The sequence below is a fragment of the Sarcophilus harrisii genome, chromosome 1 (assembly GCF_902635505.1).
Source record: "Sarcophilus harrisii chromosome 1, mSarHar1.11, whole genome shotgun sequence".
Classification (NCBI taxonomy): domain Eukaryota; kingdom Metazoa; phylum Chordata; class Mammalia; order Dasyuromorphia; family Dasyuridae; genus Sarcophilus; species Sarcophilus harrisii.
In genome coordinates, this window is record NC_045426.1 from 32358338 (window position 1) to 32379374 (window position 21037).

At 35.9% G+C, this 21037-nt stretch overlaps 1 protein-coding gene across 1 annotated transcript in view; it reads right to left on the bottom strand.

The window, feature by feature from the left end:
- Positions 1–12687, bottom strand: part of MDFIC2 (MyoD family inhibitor domain containing 2) — a 66470-nt gene extending 53783 nt beyond the window's left edge. Inside the window, exons 1-2 of the mRNA XM_031963376.1 lie at positions 12651–12687; positions 7840–7878 (exon numbers count right to left, since the gene is read on the bottom strand). Coding sequence (XP_031819236.1) covers positions 7840–7878; positions 12651–12687 — 76 coding nt within the window. The remainder of the gene's footprint in view (positions 1–7839; positions 7879–12650) is intronic.
- Between the last annotated feature and the right edge of the window lie 8350 nt (positions 12688–21037).

Consider the following 21037-nt stretch of genomic DNA (forward strand, 5'->3'; position numbering starts at 1 on the left):
GGACAGCCAGAGACACCAGCCAGAGACAATGTGCAAACAACTTATTATAAACAGTATATAAATACAGTAAGTTGGAGCTGACCGTGGATGGACAGCACTATCAGTGAGGAGGATTGGGAATGATTTCTAACAGAGACTTTAGCTGGAGACTGAAGGAAGACAGAGAAGTGAGGAAGTGGAAAGGAGGAGAGAAAATTCTAGGTACAGGGATGCCCTTTGAAGATTCCTGGAGTCGGAAGATGGAGGGCTTTGTAAGAAGAATAGCACGGACACTAGTTTTTCTGTGTTGCAGAGTATGTGAGGTATAGAAGAAGCTAAAAGATATAAGAGAAATAAAAAGGTAGGAAGGGATTGGGTTATGAGAGCTTTAAAAATCCAAATGAGGATTTTATATCACTAGAAAAGCAGTAGGAAACCACTGAAATTTATTGTGTCAGGAGGTTACCTGGTCAGATCAGAACTTTAGGAAAATCAATTTGACAATTTAGTGGAGATGGACCAAAGAAAGGAGGGATCTGGAACAGCTAGTTCTGACTGATAGCTATCATAGTAGTCCAGGCATGAGGTGCTAAAGGTCTGCATCAGGATGGCAACTTTTTCAGCAGAAAGAAGGGGGTAAACTTTTGAGATTCTGTGAAGGTAGAATCAAGAAGATTTGGCAACTGATTGGATATCAAGGGTAGAAAAGTAAAGCCAATCACAAAGTTGGTCTCATGACAGTGTTAAGGAAGATAGGAAAAGGGGAATGTTGGGGAAGATGATGAGTTCAGTTTGGGATTTGTTGAGTTTGAGATGTTCAGTTCAAGATACCCAATTGCTGTCAGAGATGTAAAACTGAAAGTCAGGAGAGATGTTAGCACTAAATAAATAGATATGGAAATCTTCTAATAAAAATATCCTGTGCTTCCATTATGTACCAAAAAAGTATGGGCTTGATATAGTGGGACCAAGAAGACCTGGGTTAAAGTTCCCTCTCTGAATTATCCTGGCTGTGTGACCTTAGCCAGGTAACTTAACTTCTAAGGGCTATAGGCAATCTTTAAGACTATATGTTGTGAGATGCAACAGAAGGTTTTGCAAGCGTCAATGCTGAAAAATTATCCATGCATATATCTTGTAAATAAAAAGCTATAATAAAAAAGATTATATGTTGTTGACAAATATTAACAGTCTAAGTTTTCTCACCAGGGAGTGAGCTCCCTATAATAGTGAAACCATTGGTCCTAGACCCTTTCTTCTTTATCATTTGATGTTCAACCAACAACTTAGTTTCAAACCATTTTTCTAGTTTTCAGATTTCTCTCCTCAAAAACAAATCTCTAGAAAAACCTGATTACTTGCTAGTTCAGTATATTGGAAAGAGCAATGGATTGACATTCAGACCTTGAATGCTAAACTTGCAGCCCATTCCCTGAGTGATTTTGGGAAAACCACTTCATCTCTGTAGGCATAATTTTTTTCATCTGAAAAATGGAGTTGGACTAAATGATCTCTAAGGTCTCATCTGGTTTTTGAGTTATGATAACCAGTCCATGACATTCTTCTGTGAAGTCTTTTTAAAGTCTCAGCAAGATAATAAATGACTTCCACTGATTCCAGTGGTAAATAAAATTTCTCTTAAATTTGAGCAATTAGACTTACAATTTTTAAAAATTACGTTTCAAGGAAAGATAATGAGGCAGGGAGATTTGAAAGTAAAGGGAGGGGAATCTAATTTTTCCAATGCATTATGGCTTTGTAGGACTTAAAAGTTAGAAGAGATCGTAGATGTAATCTAATGCAACTCTCTCATTTTACAAATGAATAAACTGAGGCTTGGAGAGATTAAGTGAGGTAGCAAAGTAACACAGATTTGAAACCAGGCTCTTGCCTCTACATTGAATAATATTTCCATTTATCTTCCTATTGCTACTAACTTCGGCATGGCTTGGATTACTTAGATAACCTCTGCAATCTAAAAACATATTCTGTATTTGGGCAAAAGGTAGTTTGCCTTAGTATTAAAGACCAAAATCTGAAGTCAGTTAAAAAAAAGTTTTTTTTTAATGTTTATTCATTGTGTAACCATGGGCAATTCACTTAAACCTTCTAAAGTTTAGGTTTCCTCATTTATAAAATAGATATTATGGGACCATGGGCTTAGGTTTGCAAGCCACCTTGAAGGTCTTTCAGAAGAAGAATTGATAGAAGACATTAAAGCTCTGACCTAAAGTCGGACACATAGGAAGTAACAAAACTAGCATTTCAATGTAAATATTCTGAATCCAAATGAAGTATTTTTTTCCCACTATCATTCACTGTCTCAGATAATAATATCTACAGTACCTAGCTCAACAAGACTCTATCCTGTCTTGTGCTTCTAAAGAAATTGGAATCTCTATTAAAAGTTTTGGGCAGAGTAGGTATTTCTGATCTCAGAAAACTATGGAGAAATTTGATTGTATGGGAAAGAGTTTTGTCCTTGGATGGGACAATGGAAAGCAACCAAGAAATTTAGAATAATTGTTTGTAGAATGTTCCAATCAGAACCTAATCACTCTAACATGCGAAGTACTCCTTCATCAATCTCACAACTTTGTACTTCTCTTCCCCAATATTATACTATTATATTAACTTTTCCTTCATCACTGTATCACTCCCAATTTATTCATTTGTCTCCACAAGCCAGTTGTTAAACTATAAATGGTTAGTCATATTTCATTTGTGAGGAATTTGCTTGTGTCTCTGGTCCAATTCTCTATTTAAATTCACAACAACATAAGTGCCTTGGCTAAAACAGGAAAATGCAGAATGCTAAATTAAGTTCTGGACAGGGTCAAAGGAAGTGATCTTGCCTTGGACACTTACAGGGGCAAATCACTCAAGTTCTCTGAACCTGTTTTCTCATTGCTAAAATCAGAGACAGGATTGGACTCTGAGGTTTCTTTCAGCTCTAATTGTATGATACTATGATCTGAAAATGTTTTGAAAACCTTAAAGGTCAGATTATTATTATTATTATTGTTATTATCATCAGCATCCTCCTCCCTCTTTCCCCATTTCCCCATTCCCTCCATTTCCCCAGGTATCGGAGAAAACTAAAATATACGTGGATTTTTCTTTGGCAATGAGCCACCTAGTCTGGACCTCACTGGACAACTCTTGCCTATTTGGGGGACACATGTTAACCTCTGACGACGCAGCCCCAGCAGCCATGGCACATCATTGCCTGTGACTGTTTTGCATTCATAACAAGAGCAATCTCCTTTCTGTCAGCGGAGCACTATTGTTAACAACTATAAATGTATTAAAAACACAAGGGCATTTTCATCTGTGTTTTGTGCATGAGAAATATTGTTGCCTGACAAGCTCCAATTGGCAAGTGAAAAGGGGTCTTATTGAAGGAAACAGCAGTAGCAAACAGTGAGCTAGGCAGAATCATGGTAATTGTCCCTTTAACATTGGCAGCGTGCATTCACTTAATATGACTGCTGCTCTGTCTCTGCCTCATCCAGACCCAGAGGACCTGTTAGACAAGCCGCCAGCCACCTCTCTCTGGGATCAAGCTGTCAATGCAAACTTGCTTTCTTTCTCTTTTTCTGAGCTAAGCTCTACCCCCAGAGCTCGGCTTGCTTTTCCTGAGTGAAAGCTTTAAAAGAACTCCATTCTAAATGATATCACCCGTACTGTTCTCTTCAAACTGACAGAACAAAAGAACAAAATTCCAGAAGCTGGGTCTGAGTGACTTGTTAGTTGCCTGGAACGATGGCTTCCTATACCTTGGTCTATCAACACATGTTGGCAGAGGTTTGACCTTGCTGAGCCCCGTCTCTCATTAGTCTCTAATAAAATGGACGGTTGAGATATACTTGGTCAGAGACTCCTCCAAAGTAAGCACCATTAGGGGCTTGAGGAGGAGTATCTATCCTGATAGACCTGGGATTCTAATTTACCTGTAAGGACAGAATAGGTTGGTTGCTATTGGAGCTAGTTCCTTCCTTAGCTTGTCCCCTCTGCAGCTGGTCCAGTCATCATGGACCGGCTTTCCTGAGGAGTCTTTGTCAGTATCAGATTTACAAGGGATGCTCAGCTTTTTGCCCATCCATTCCCTGCCCCCCCTCCTTGATAGTTACCATCTATTAGAGCAACGAGAGTCACTTCATTATAGGGACGGTTATAACAATGAATTGAGAGTAATGTGTACTCTGGAGTCAGAGGCCCTTGGCTTGAATTTCCTCTGAAACTTACTACCTTTGTGACTTTGGACAAGTCCCTTAAATCCTTAAATATCTCATCTATAAAAATAAAACTTGCATGAGCTTTCAGTTCCTTCTCTCCTCTGGATCTATGAGCCTAATTCTGAGATCTAACACTGATTGTCTTACGGGAATGTGATGTTATCACTTCTGAGTGCCTGAAATAAATGCTTGGCCCATTAGGAAGAGTAAATACTTTTTCATATTCCGTGAATAAGGAGTGAAATCTCATTTTCACTAACCTCAATTAAAAAATTGGTCTACTCTGTGATACCTTTATCTGTTGAAAACAGCTCTCTGATTGAGTTACTGAAAAGATTGATCAATCAGTAGGCATGTATATATGATTGCTTATACATCTATTCATGTTTATCTATGTATATATATGTGTATATACATATATATGTATATACACATATACACATATATATGTATGTATATATACATATACATATATATACATATATGATGTGAATCTCTTTGCCTAAGTTATGATGAGAAAAGGAACTCTACTAGCTAACAAAAGAAAATAACCATATTTCTGATATATTTAAATAGCAGTGGAAAGTTAAATATTCCCCCAGTCCAGAGCAATCCAACCTAGAGATGAAATGTTAAGCATTCCATTTTGAACCAAGTTTCTGAGAGGGAGCTACTCTTGGATGATACACAAATGGGAATAGTAATCAATTTGCCTTCTGAGGATCTCAACCTATGGATTTAAACCTGAGTTGGGCGAAGAATCCCAGAAGAGTTGTTACTCATTTAAAATATTAATACTTTCCCACTCTTGGGGGGAGAGGAGAAAGCAGAGGGCAAAAACATTCGTCCCCTTCCTTTGATTGAGCCAAGAGGAGACAATATATCCAGCTGGGAGAAGAAAGATGCAAAGGACTCACTGAAGATAAGTCCTTTGTACCACTGAATCTTACTTTTGAGCCCATTTTTGCCATGGAATTGTATGTATTTACATAAGATTGTGTTCCATACATGTGCAGTGATATTTTATAGAAACTTTTCTTAAAGAAAAAAGTTCCTTTTCTCATTATGACTTAGGCAAAGAAGTTTTACATCACAAGATATAAACAATCTCATATACATATCATGCCTATTATTGATTGATTCTGTAACTCAATCAAAGACCTGATTTCAATTGATAAAGGTATCACAGAGTAGACCAATTTATAAACTGAGGTTATGAAAATGTAAAAATCCTTTTCTAAAAGCTAATCAAGAGCAGATGATTAATGTTAATCAGAAGCATACTGATGGGGTCTCATGAGCCACAACTTCTCATCATTATCCCTAGAATTCTAATGGAAGAAATAACCAACTTCACTCTGAGGAACTCAACTTCTGAGTCTGAACACAAATTGGGTAAGTGGTCTCAGAAGAATTGTTGCTCGTTTAAAATGTTATCACTTCCAAACGGGTTTAGGAATATGGAAATATTCAATGTAAGACCTAATCCTGGAAAATATACTGAGAAGTTGTGTTGGGCCACGGATACAGGACAGGACTCAGAATCAGGAAGACTTGTACCACTTTTGACACATACTGACTATATGATCCTGGGCCAATCTCTTAAGAGTAGGTCCCATTTCATTCTTTGTATCCTTAGCAACTTGCAGTCCTAGCACATAGTAGGTGCTTAATAAATGCTTGCCAATTGATTGATGTCTCAATGCCCCCAGGTAATTCATTAAAACTATAAATTGCAGAGTGTGTGACACTGATAGAGGGAGTGTCCTTAGCAAGATTTCTTTATATCCATGAAACAATAAATCCAATCTCTTCAAAATATTAATAGGCTACAAAAGTCTTAAGGGGACTTTTATCCTTTAAGCGGCTCAGTTTTCCTTTTATCCATATCAACATAGTTGGTTTAGAGCCCATTGATCATAGTGCTATGCTGGTCTTAGAGATGAGATGAGGAAATGAATGACATTGTTTTTAGTTGATAGTTCTGGGTTCAGATCTTGTTTTTGACACAAACTGTTTATAGTATTACAGAAAATGGCAAGTCACTTAATCTCTCACAGGCGAGGCAATCCTCTAGGACTATAAATTACAGAGGAATGAATTACCATCAGGTTATATATATATATATATATATATATATATATATATATATATTGTTCCTTGTGAACCTGTTTTCTCATTGCTAAAATCAGAGACAGGATTGGACTCTGAGGTTTCTTTCAGCTCTAACTGTATGATACTATGATCTGAAAATGTTTTGAAAACCTTAAAGGTCAGATTATTATTATTATTGTTATTATCATCAGCATCCTCCTCCCTCTTTCCCCATTTTCCCATTCCCTCCATTTCCCCAGGTATCGGAGAAAAATAAAATTGTTTGAAATCATATATGACATAAAGAAACTCATCATTTGATTACAGTGTTGAATTACCATTTGCTTTATATATATATATATATATATATATAATATATATACATATACACACATATATGTATATATATAATAGCTTTTTATTAAAAAACATATGCAGAGATAGTTTTCATCTTTCACTTTTCCAAAATCTTGTGTTCCTTCCTTCTCCATCTCCCTCTTCTCCTTGACAGCAAGTAATCCAGTATAGATTAAACATGGCCCACCAGATTCTTGCACTGGGATTTCTCTCACATCACTGGTAGAGTTCTAGGCTTGGAGTCAGGAAAGCCTTAGTTAATTAAAATATTGAACACGATCCTTAGAGTTTGGAAGTCTGAGCAAGTTAGTTAATCCCTATATGTCTCAGGGAACTTCTTAGGGGTATTTGCTAAACAGTAAACTAGTAATTATGTGCTTTATAGAAAGAATTCTCACAGTGGGAGTCTCCTGTGCTGATGTATTCAGTTAATTTCTTTCTATTGTAATTTAATACTTAGCATGCTTTTATGTCTCATGTTCTAAACTTATATCTTGTTTGGAGCAGCTCAAGGAGAATAAGTTCACTCTCATTAGAAGGAGCTCATCAGAGGATGGATGTTTACTTGTCTTGCAAGGAATAGTGGGAATTCCTTTTTGGTATGTGTTGATTATTATTGTTCCAACTAGACCATGAAGTTGCTGCTGGGCAGGGATAGGTCTTAATCTTACTTTTATCTCCAATAGAAATAAGCACTGTGCTTTGCACAAAGTTGGTACTTACTTAATAAGCTTATTTTTATCTTAGTGTAGCTACAAGCTTATTGTAGTGAAGAGCTAAATCAACTTTGAGGCAATCAGATAGCACAGGGGATAAAGCATTTCCTGAAATCTGATAGACCCCAGTTCAAATCCCACCTAGAATTTTACTAGTTGTATGAGTCTGGGCAAATTGCTTAATCTCGTTTTCCTCAAATGCCCTTAATAGTGGTACCTACCTTTCAGATGTCTTGTGAGGATTAAATTAGGTAATATTTGTAAATATTGTAATATAAAGTACCTGCTAAATAAATGTCATTTCCTAAAATAGCCTTTTATCATTAATTCCAATTGGAATGAATTAATTTAGAAAGTTGATAAATATTCAAGGTGAAGATTAAAGTTATTCCTTTAACATGTACCCTTAATAGCCCTTAATAAGAAAAAAGGAAGGGAAGTAATGGTGAACTTACCAGAATCTTCAAGGGGATTTTGGCTTGAATTGGATAATTCTTCCAGAAAGATAGACAGACACAGACAGAGATACAGACAGAGATAGTGGAAAAGAGAGAGAAACAAACAAAAAGGGTTAATTCATTATTTTTAAAAAATTGTTAGCATTTCTTCTGACTTCCCGATTTTCTTTTTTTCCCCCTTCTTTCTGTCTTTTCTTTTTTTTCCTCATTTTTTTAAAAAAAAAGTTAGCCTCATGGAATTTCCCTATCCATTTGATTCTATCTGCTTTCTTCAGACTACAAAAATGGATTTATAACAATAATAATTGTAAGAATTAGTGTTTAAAATTTTAAATTGTTCAAAGTATCTCACTTATAACAGTAGGTGAATGGTCTTCATTTTACAGATGAACTCTTGGAGATCATGGACCTTGCTCTTGGTTGTGCAGTTAATATATATCAAAGCTAGGATTTCTATCTAGTTATCAGGACTACAGTTTTATAGAAATAAGAGCAAAGTAAAATTGTGTAGATGAGCTATTTTACATAGAGAAATATATAACTACAGATATATAGATATAAAAAGATAAATGATAGATGGATAGATGGATGGATAGATGAATGAGAGATCTCTGTTGGGATCTAAAACAAGATAAATGTAGATTCTTATGAAATTCTTGTTGCATTTGAAGTAATATGTAAAATACTTTTTAAAAATAATATTGAGTTGAAGTGGTACCCTAGACTATCATAGATTTTTAGGAATTGATCAATTTGGATGTGGTTTCCAGTGACCTTGATATTTCCTCATTTGTTCGTCAATGAAGCACTTAGAAATTATATATGACATAAAGAAACTCATCATTTGATTACAGTGTTGAATTACCATTTGCTTTGAAAACCATTATTTCTTATCTTCCACTTCCTGTCCCTTTTATGGGAATTGTGTTGAATGAAATAGACCATGAGACATCTTATCAGCGGGCAAATTAGCAACCACAAGACCTGGATGGAGAAGAAGTTAGTCCAATACAGTTTGCATATAAGAAACAGAAGGGTTTTAATGGCTTGTCAGATCAATAAGAGGAAAACATATGATGTGTCAGACAGAAGAGCAAATGTGACTTTGGGCTGTGTTTATGGAAATTTCATTTCTAGAAGAAGGGAGTTGATAATATTTCATTGCCCTGTCCTCATCAGGTCCCATATGTACTAGAATTATGGAGATCACATTTTAGAAGAAATGTGGACAAGCTGCTGTTCAGAAAAGGATAGGACATGGTGATAGAAAGATAACAAGAAAATTTGACCAAGAATGGAGAGCTCAAGAAGGGAGGAAAACAGGGATGTTTAACCTGGAGATGAAAATAACTTTTTAAGAGGTAGTGATTTTCTGATATTTGAAGAGATGTCAGGAACAAGAGGGTAAAAATTTGATATCTGGCCTCCGACACTAAAACAAGGGACAATTGTTGGAAATTCAAGAGAGACAGATTTGGGACTAAAACAAGCAAAGAAAGTTAGATATATCAAAAAGCAAAAAGAGCTCCCTTGGAGATGAATAAGTTCCCTCACTCTGAATATCTTCAAGCAGAATCTGGATGACCCATTGCTGAAGATATAGTAGGCGGGGTTTGTGATGAGACAACCTCCCATGGGTTTCTTCTAGACTGAAGATTTTATGATTCTGTAGTAATTTTTGTAAAACAAATAGTAATAACTGATATGTGCATAATGTATTGTGTTTGCAAAGTGTTTTATATACAGTGCCAAACTGGGTTCTTATAATAAGAGAGCCAACATTCACTCAAGTATTTGTTCTATTCTAAAATTACAAACTTCACCCCTAGATGGACTTCTCTAGAGTAAATATACATCACTAGTCAAAACGAGAGTACAGCGAGAGACAGCTAAGTGGTGCAGTGGAGAGATCACAGGACCTAAAGTCATCCTCATGAATTCACCTTAGACACTTATTATCTATGTGACCCTGAACAACACTTTGACACTCTTTGCCTCAGTTTATTCATCTGTAAAATGAGCTGGAGAAGGAAATGGCAAATCAAAATCTTTGCCAAGATAAACCCCAAAATGGGCCACAAAGAATTGAACATGAGTGAAACAACTGAACAATAACAAAAGTCACTTTGGGGAACTGGAAGAAAGTAGGAATGCCTTGACATTAACTGGTCTAGAGGAAAGTATGAATGAAATTAGGGCCAGATCAAGAACATTTTTCCTAACTATTGGAGTAAGCAGGTTATGTAAGCTCTGAGGTTTGGGGAGATACAAGTGCATAGCTGAGACAAACTAAAATCAAGGGAAAATACTGGATGGCTAAAGCAGAACTGTAACTCTCAAAAGTCAAGTAGGGCAGCTGGATTGATTAGTGGGGAACTAACTAGGTAGGGAAGACCTAGCTTTATAATTATATGAACCTGGACATTCAATCTTTCTCAACCTTAATTTCTTCATCTTTAAAATGGAATGAAAGTTATATACCTCAAAAATCGTTGTGTGGAAAAAATGAGATGATATAGATATTATAATATAATATGCACATATTATATATTCTGTAATATATAATAGTATTATATCTTTTCTATTATAAAATAATATTATATACACATCATTGTATATTATTTAATAAATCTATTTTCAAAACTGGTACAGTTAAAACTATATGTTAGCTATTAACAATAATTGTTATTATTATTATTATTATGACACTGAAAATAATCATGATGACCTTGGCAATGATTAGTTGTGAATCACTCCTGGTAATGGGTATACAAAAGAACAGGGTTCCTCTGTGGTAGTGTGTGTGCTCTTTTGGGGGGGTAAAATATGATCATCCCTTTGCACCACCAGGATTGTCAGCATAGTCCCTATTTCCTAGAGATCCCCCTCCAGAAACAGTGTAGAGTAGATTCTGTGATGGGCTGTTTAGAAAGTTTAGATGGGAAAGTTTAGAGAGGTCTAAACTTTCAGATAAAGGATACCAATGTTTAATTCCCCTCTCTACTCCAACACACTTACACACAGATTCATGCACATTCACACATGCATATGTACACTCTCTCACTCATCACACACAAACACATTCAGCTGAATTTCCTCAGTTATAAGAATTATTAGTTGCAGATCTGAACTAAGGGATTTGAGTATTGAAATATTTTCTATACCAGAATAGACTTTCAAGGTGGATTTGCTTTTGTTTAAAGCTCAGGATTGTGGGACTCTTAGTGGTCTCAATAGTGAGTTGTTTTTAAAGTGAAAAATCACCAGTTAGGATAAAGCAACAAATTTTGATCCAAAACAAGGCCTCTAAGGATTTCTTAGCAGACATTGAACTGAACGGGATCTTTAGGGAGGAATCCTTTAATTGACTTTTCTTGTGTCCCCCTGAAAAGGAGAGGCTGGTGTTAGGAACACTAACAAACATAATACCAGCAGTGAATTTGCTTTGATCCTTCCCTTCTGTGTTTGAAGGAGAAAAGTAGCAGTCACCCCATTTGTGGCTCCCTCCTTTTTATCATGAGTAAACAGTGGGGTGCTGGCTTTTGGGTCAGAAGATTTGGTTCCAGAATTCATCTCTGATACAACCTACATGACCTTGGGCAAGCTCTAACCAACCAGAGTTTACTTCTCATTTGCAAAATGAAAAGGTTAGATTAACTGGCCTTTAAGGATCTGTATAGTTATAAATCCATAATTCTTTCATTTCCCACCTCTGTGCCTTTCCATTGGCAGTCTCCTCTACCTGACATACATCAACTCCTTGCTTCCAAGTTCTGAAAACCCCTACTTGCTTTCATGATTCTGAGACCTTCCTTCCCTTCTCTGTTTTCCTTGACTTCACTTTGAATATATTCTGTATACACAATTTGTTTACCCTACCACTAGAACAACTAGATTGATTTTACTTTTCTTTGTATCCATATTTAGTACTTTTGTCTTTCTTGTAATGAGTCCAGATCTGTAAGTTCATTAACATAGGGAACTGCCGATGGGAAAAGCCCCCCTTTACCAATGTAGATTGCCCCCCTGCCCTTCAATTCAGAGTATTAGAGAATTGGTTAGAGCATTGACAATCCATGTGACTTTCTTACAACCACCTCTCCAGGATGCACTCTCAATCCACTAAGTCATTCAGTCTTTCCTTCAGCATAGGCTATAGATGCTTAATAAATGTTCAATAAGCAAATAAACTACAGTAGTATTGTCTATTTAATTATAAAGAAAGAACAACTTCTTAAGCAAGCATCACAACCCTAGTATATGTTCAGGTATTCTCTGGATTCTTGACTCTCATTTAAAAATGTGTTTCCTAGCCCTTCTTACTGTGAATATCCTTGACGATATAAACAGATGCACTGTTTGGCTTTTTTATTCTGAATCCAGACTGACTGAAAGAATAGCTCCAAGAAAGTGTTATTTTTTTCATTCCTCAAAGCTCAATTATGAGTACTTAATTTTTTTTTTTTTTACTTTGCACATTACCGACTGTCATAGCCTTACCAACCAGGTTTTTTTTTCTAATTTTTTCTGGCTAGAGATATAGCTATTTCTTTAGGATCTTCCTCTTTCAAAGTATCTGCTATAGAAATAAACACAGCAACAAGTTTAAAATACTCCAGGCACATTACAAGTTGAATTTCAGCATTTAAGACATTTATTAATTTCCTCAAAATTTCAGAAAAAATAAGATTAAGTTTTGAGCTAGAAGGAAAATTTTGGATCCTCCCTTCTTTTCCCTCTCTTTCAGAGATGAAGAAACTGTGGTCCAGTGACATGGCCAAGGAAGAAGGCAGAGGCAAAAATGGAACCTGTGTCATCCAAATCCAAATTCAAACGATTTTCCATTGTACCAAGCTGCTTCTACAACTATGAAATTGCAAGTTTAGGACACTTAGTAAGCAACTTGAAGGTAATGAATGTTTCCAATAAAACTTGATTCATCCTTTGAAAAATGAGAACAGTTAATAGCTTACTAACTCACTCTTACCCTTTGCAGGTCAGGATATTCTTCATTTTTGTTCTAACGAAGGTGCTGGCACAACATTTTTAGACATGGAATTCATGGTACTAATACTGAGACCTGCACTTACAGAGCTCAGTACATACAGAATTTAGCCAAGGAAATTAAATCATTTCCTAGGAGTTGCTGGCATTTCTGAGAGCTGCTGCTTCCCTTAGAAACAGTAGATAAGAAAGTCAGCTTGAGCCAAATCAGAGCCCAAGGAGCAGGTGTCTGTTTTGAAAACTAGTACACTGTTAGTGGAGCTGCAGATTGTTCCCCTTGTTATGGAAAAGACCTTGGAAATTATGCAAGAAAAATCATCACATTATTTGCATCCCCAAAGAATCCCAAACCTGGACATACAGCAAAAGAAGTGAAAGATAGAAAAAAAATGAAAGATTTCTTTTATTGTCAAATATTCAAAGAATTATTTTTATAGTAGAAAAAAGTAAAACATATGGAGTTTCCATTGAATGCAATTGAATGCTATGATATGACAAGAAATTACAACCCTAAGCAATTTAGGGAATTATAGGAAGAACTGTATGAACTAATGCAGAGTGAAATAAGTAAAATCAGGAAAACAATATATGCAAGGATCGTAATAATGTAAGCAAACCCAGTTCTTTTTAAGTGCTTATTTTTGAGTAATTGTAATGACCTTAATCCTAGAGAGCACATTCCCCTTAATTACAGTAGAGAAGTGGAGACTATTGGTCTTACATGCTTAAGTCAGATAAGTTCACTATATCTGTTGGTCTTATGCAATTTTTTCTTTGTTAAAAGGAAGAGCTCAGTTGTAAGAATATAGAGGGACTACAATTTGAAAAGTAAAGGGAAAACCAAGATGAAGAATCTCCCTTTGCCAGTTCAGATCAGCACTTTCTTGACAAAGTTTAGAGAATTGCCCAGAGCCTTGAGACATTAAGGAACATTGCCAGGGTCAAAGGTAATATGATTAAGCCATGATTTCAACTAAGGTCCTCACAGCTTGGAGGGCAGATCTCTCTTTTCTATATTAAGCTGGCTCTGTATGAGGAAAAAAAATATTACAGAAAGGCAAAGAAGGTCAACAAAACTCCCATGTATTTTTCAAAATCATACATGATCCCTTGAAAGATTCATGTTCAAAAATAATTTAAAGGCCCTTGTTATTCAGTCTTGTCTGACTCTTCATGATCCCATTTGGGATTTTTTGGTGATAATCATTAAGAATATCAATTTGATAATCATATAGAGGATTTCTCCCTATAAATTATTTTGACCCATTACTGTATATTTTTCTTTCCTTTCCCAATCCAACTCAATGAAAAAACAATCTACTAATTGAGTAGTAATTAAGTACTAATTTAACTAATACTGGCTATTCAATCATTTGCAAATTAGATTCCTACCACATCACTCAACTGAAAATAGCTATCTCCAAAATTACCAATTACTCCTCTTTTTAAATTAATTAATTTTTAAAATAATAGCTTTTTATTTTCAAAATATATGCAAAGATAGTTTTCAATATTCACCTTTGCAAAACCTTGTGTTCCAAATTTTTTCTCTCTTCCTTTCCTTCATTCCCTTCTCTAGACAATAGTCATCTCTTAATTGATTAATATGGTTGTCTTCTCTTGGTCTCAATTCTTCTGAACTGATCTACTGAATTTGATGCTGTTGACCACTCTCACAGTCCCTCTTAATGGATTATCATCCATATCATATCTTCTAAGTGTGGGTGTTCATTCCTCAAGGTTTTGTCCTAGGCTTTTGCACCCATTGTTCCACATGCTTGGGATAGTCTTTCTCCTTCTCTTCTCTTAAAATCCTCTCTATTAAGGGACAGGTCAAATCCCCGAGAGCCTCCACAGCTGTGCATCATTATATCTGAAGGAGTTGCAGGGAAGCAACAGTTGTGCGGACTAGGAATGAAATAAATTAGAGGCAGAGGGAAGAGGAGAGAGATCAGACAATGCAATGGCCTCTCAGTCTCCTTGTATCATCCTCTCACAAGAGGAGATCCATTCTGGGTTGGATCTCCAAGAAGCCACTGTCAGGTAGTCCCCATGTATTTCAGCAGCTTTCCCGTGTATTCCAATACTTCTTCTTCCTTGAAAACTCATCTCAGATGTCACTTTCTTCAGAAAGCTTTTCTTTGTCTCCACATCTGCTAGATTCTTGAAACTAGAGCCTTTCCCCTTTATTTTCCATGCACCTATCTATATACCAATATAATCTTTAAAATTCAAAGTCCTTGAGAACAGGGATAGGCTTTTCTATTTAAAAAAAGCTCAAGTGCTTATATAGCGTTAATAAATCATTGCCTCAATCATTTATTTCTTTGTTGATAATTGAGAGAAGAGAGAAACTGGACAACCTATGTAAGTAGCAGTATAAATAAGGGAAGATGTATAAAATATTCTGTTAAAAAATCTGATTAGAAAAAGAACCCTATTCTCATGAACTTTATTGATGAACTCCATCAAATGGTTATTTGATGTAAAGAATGAATCCACAAAGAATTTATACAATAGATAGATGAAAGGAGATAAATTGTGATGTCTATCATTAAAGGAAGCTTCAAAGATAAGATGGATGAGATCACAGCTCCATGAGAGTCACAAAGCAGAAAAATAATACAAACCACTTGATAATCACAGTGAAACTGGCTCTCAGTAGCAAGTCCATTGATAAAATCAGACCCAATATTCATGATTTCTGAATTTTTTTCCTCCTAGAATTTTTCTGATATGTTGTTGGACACACTGAGAAACTCATTTATCTCCAGGTGTTTGAGAACAAAGAAAAAAAAAAAGAATCAGCCGGACAATATGACTATTCTCTCTCCACTTTCTTTCCTTGGTGGATAGTTAGGCTGAATATTTTTTGGGCTATATAGTTATCATTTCAGGAGGTCTGAAATGTCCCAAGGCTTGATATAATTGGCACAAGAATATGAGGAGACTTCACAGATAATAAGGAATTCTTCTTCCTTTTGAATTTTATAGATTATATGATAGTAAACACCAATGGCAAGCATATGGGTGCCTTGAATAAAATTGATAATCAGTTGGCCATTAAATAAAATTCAATCTGATATTAAATCTTTTAGTTTTCCCCTCTCAATCATAGGTACTATTCAGAGGAACCTTGGAATAGATATTCTAGTTTTAAGCTTTTTTCGTATGGACCAGTTTATATAGATAAAGCAGTGAGGGTCCTTGGGGAGGAGATAGTGAACTCTGGAAAGTAAGGAGTAAATCCCAGCCAGGAAGTAACCGGAAATGATGGTCCAAGGCATTCACCAACCAAGAGAGAGGGCCAACAGATTTAGGCATTTTTGGCAGCCTGGTGAAACATGGCAGACTCTCAAATATCCTTCTAAGCCAATATTAGTCACCTATTTTTCTGAAGTCTTTTTCAAAATTCCCTCTTTCTTTAAGTATATTGAATTGGTAAGACTCAGCATAGAAAATTATTCTATCTGGTTAAAATACAAAATCATCTAGTGGAACAACATTATGTAGAGAACTCTGCCTTGATCTATACATACTGAATCTTAAAATGTGATCATCTCATGGCTTTTTTTCTGGTGGTTGGCTTTGGAAAAATGAGGTACAGTAGAGTACAGATGTGTTGACCAGATGTGTTGGGGAAGAGTTTGGGAAGAGGGCTGCCTAGTGAGGTGGTAAATGGAGCCTCTGACAGGAGGAAAGGGAAGAACAGATTTTGTTCCAAAAAAAAAAATCTACCATAGGCTCAGCCTAGATACTAGTTTTCAAAGACAGCAAGGTTGCAGAGAGGGATAATGGCTTCTGGGGCTTAGGTTGATCGGCTTGTTTCTGGGTTATTCTCCTGGCCAGGCAGCTACTTCTAATTGTAAAATGGAAGAATCTTTTTTATCTTCCTCCTGCTTCTTAAGGCTAATCCCTTGCTAGTCTGTATTGTTTCCCTGTGTCTTTTGTCTTGGGGAGAAAGGAGACAATCTCGGGCTCATGAACATCTTGTTAAGGTCTGTTGAGGCTTAGGGGGGTGTGACAAAATTTTCTTGCTGAGTCTTTTTATTCAAGTTTTTTTTTTTTTTTTTTTCCAGCTGGTTTGTCTTGGAGATCTTTGAAATGTCTCCTAGTAAGCGATGATTTTCATTTCCCTTTGTTCCCTTACAGATCTGGGCTGTATTTTGCTCCATGCTCTTTGGGGGTCTATTTCAGGCATGATGGGAGCTGGCTGCCTCACTTCCAGAGTAGTTGGGGAGGAGGGAAAAGAGCCTGTAGGGAGCTGTCCAGCCCGGGGCTGAGTGCCTTAACTTGTGTTTCCCTTCCCCAACTGCCTCCCTATCTCTTTTCCCCTCCCCTCCCAACACTGTTGCTTGAAATGGGCCCATTTTGGGGCTTGCAGTTTGCAGAATTTTACAGGCACCCATCTAAGGAAAGGTTGAAAAGCCTGTCTGGGATGCTGCAGCAGCATTTTCCATAAAAAGCCCTGAACTTCAGCAATAGAATGACAGCATGGAAAACTTTATGCTCTCCTGGAGAAAGAAGGGAAGGAAGGAGATTCTCTCACTTCTGGAGAAAATGCCTTATCATAGTCTCTAGTCTTTATACTGGGTTCAAGAGCAGGTGAGGATCAACTGCTAATGGCATTTGCTCTCAATCTGCTCATTGGTTCATTCCCCAACCCATTCTTCCTTTCATTTCCCGGGAAGTGATTTGACTCCTTGAAGGATTTTAATTCTTCTCCCCAGACTTTTCCATATTCAATCGACAAATATTTATTAAGCCCCTACTATGGGCCAGACAATGGGCTAGGCTCTGGAGACATAAGAAAAAAAAGAAAACAGCATCAAGGAACTTATGCTCTCATAAATAATAATAATTATTATAATGGCTAACATTTACATAGTACCAACTGTGTGCCATGCTCTATGCTTTATAAATCCTATCTCATTTGATCTTTGAAACAACTTTTGAAGTAGGTATTATTATTATTATTATTATTATTGCTGAGGCAACTGGGGCTAGGGAATTTGTCCAGGGTCACACAGCTAGGAAGTGTTAAATGTCTTAATCTACATTTGCACTCAGATCCTCCTGACTTTAGGGCTAGTGCTCTATCCACTGAACTACTTAGCTGCCCCAGTAGGTGCTATTATTAACCCCGCTTTACACAAAAAGAAACTAAGGTAAATAAGGGATAACTAATTTTCCTGGGCTCCTATAGCTAATAGGTATCTAAACCTGGAATTGCATTCTAGTCTTCTTGACTCCAGGACTATCGCTCTATCCACTGTGCCATCTTCTTGTTGTTGATTTTTCAGTTGTATCTGATTCTCTGTGACCCCATTTGATGTTTTCTTGGCACAGATATTGGAATGGTTGAGGCAAATAGGGGTTAACTAATTTTCCCAGAGTCACCTAGCTAATAAGTATCTGAACCTGGATTTATATCCAAGTGGAGTTTTAAAGGTTCTCAAATACTGCTCCTGTCTTTTTGTTAAAACAAAAACTGAAGGATATATATGTGTATATATATATATATATGTATATATATATATATATACACACACATATATATATAAATACATATAAACAAAAACATAAGTATTTAATTGCCAATTGACTTAAAAGGTCTTGGATTTGGTTACTGTAATGTAAACTGTGATCCTGGGCAAGTCTCCTCCATTGTCAATGCTTTAGGCACCTCTCTCCCATCACTTTCCCCAAGCTAGAAGATAGTTTTGAGGTCATTGATTCCAATCTTCTTATTACCTGAGGAACCCAAGCAAAAGTGATTTGGACCAAAGAGTAAGTATCCAAGTCCAGACTGGAACTCAGAATTTCTCTATTCCACGTCTAGTACTTTATCCATTCAATAGAGTGCTGGGCTTAGATTCAGGAAAAACTGGGTTTGAATCCCATATTCAACACATTTACAGTTATTTGACTGAGCCCCCATTCTCTGAGAGTTTTTTCTGAGCACTTCTCTGAGACTCAGTTTCTTTATTTATAAAATGGGAACAACAATAGCACCAATCTACTTAAGTAGCATGATTTTTATATTTGTAATTTGGAAGAATAGTCAGAATTTATAGTCCCACAGAGGGTGGTTTTGAAGTCATAAAGAGATCATGTGTATAAAATGCTTTGTAAATCCAAGCTTATGTGTATGTAGGTTTTCACTAGAATTTGGAAATGAACTTTTTGGTGATCCACACAAGACCCAATGTGTTCAAGAAAAAATGTCACGGGGGATGGGGGAAACCTCTTAGATCATTGAGGTGTGGACTTTTAATATTTAACTCTTTGCCTTAGTCTTTTGATCACTTCTTTGACTAAACTGACAAGGATTTTTCTTAATGGGAATCATATAAGACCATCAAAGGGAGGCATTTATTTGCAATTGAAATCTCAATTAAGATAACACATACCCTAATACTGTAATCAAATGCATCTGATGGATGATATAAAGGTTTTTTTTTTTTTAATGCTGTGAAAGCTACAGAAGCATGCTAACAAATCAATTTGATCAATATATGGGATGTAAAAAAAGGGAGAAGACAAGATTGACTGATGAATAAGGAGAAGCTGACACCAATAGGTTGGCAGCCAGTTACAAGTCTCTTTAGGGCAAATGCAATTAACTTAGAATAATAGACTCAAATTTGATGGTTAGAAATGCACTTTTATTAAAAATCACTGGCTGGATCATTATGCACTCTTATGAATAAAATGGTACTGATATTCTGTGCATGTGTGTGCTTGCATATATAAACAGACATAGATGTACCCATATGTCTATCTATATCTACATACATATACATGCACCCATGTCTCATCTTCCTATGTACTGAGCACACTGACTCTGAAGGTAAAAGTGGATGTCAGAATAAGATATTTTTAAAGGGAAATTCATTCACAAATGATCTGTGGAACTATAAATTCTGAATATTCTCCCAAATTACAAATATAAAAATCATGCTACTTATCAGGTACTATTAGACATAAAGTCAGTGAGCCCTGGTCCCAGAACTGCTGGTCCTTTTGGGATTTGAAATTGCAATCAGGGATTTACAGATTTCATTTTGAAGAGGAGAAGTCATTACTAGAAACCTAAGCTCATTTCCTCTCCTTTAATAGCTCTTTTAAATCATTCATTTAGAAAATACATTAACTATTTAGTGTACTTGCAATACATTTCTCTGAGCATCAAGGCGGCATGTTTTTTTATAATCCCTTTTTAAATTATTTCAAAAAAGTGGGTTAAAATTAGAAGATAGATGCCTAGTAATTTTTCTTGATATTGCACTGCACTGTGGGCAGATTTTGTTTCTTCCTTTTGTTATTTAAAACAAATATATATATGCATATATATTTATGTGTGTGTATATTATAATGCATTTTTTGTACTTGATTTGATAACATTGGCCAATAAATGCTTTAAAATCCATCTGAAATCTGTTTTTGATAATCTGCAAATTAATCTGACTGGAATAGAAAACAAAAATAGAAAAACTCAAAATGGTTTTTGACTGAATATGGTACAGAAATATCAATTTAACATAATGTTCTTTAAAATCTGTTAATAAATGAAATAAAAATAATTGATATCTTGGGACTTAAGACAAGGTAAACTGCCTTCAACTTAGATGACAATTAGTGAGAGACAGTAATATGGTGGAAAGTGTGATGATCTGGATTCAAATCCCAACTCTGTTACTTTTTAAATATGAGCTCATTAGGAAGTCACTTAACCTTGAGCACATCATTTGTAAAATGAGTGTTTTGGGTTAGATGAAATTTAAGTTCCCTTCCAATTTTAAATCTATGATAGTTATCAGTGAGTGCTGGCAAGAAGACTGACCTGGCTATCATCAATACAAGCTAGACTGTAAACTCGAACAAGTCATTTCATTCTGAGTCTCAGTTTGTTCATCTGTAAGATGAAAGGATCAGACTGTCTTATTTCTAAGTTCCTTCCAGCAGATAAATGAAATAATGAATAGAGTGATGAACTAGGAATCCATAAGATCCGAGTTGGAATCCTGCCATGGAAACTTACTTGCTGTGTGACCCTAGCCAAATCCCTTAATTTCTATTTGCCTCTGTTTCCTTATCTGGAAAATGAAAGGCTTTGCCTATTCAATTCATTCTAGTTTTAAATCTATAATACTGTAAAGGTGAATCTGGAGGTGATAAAGGAGAAAAT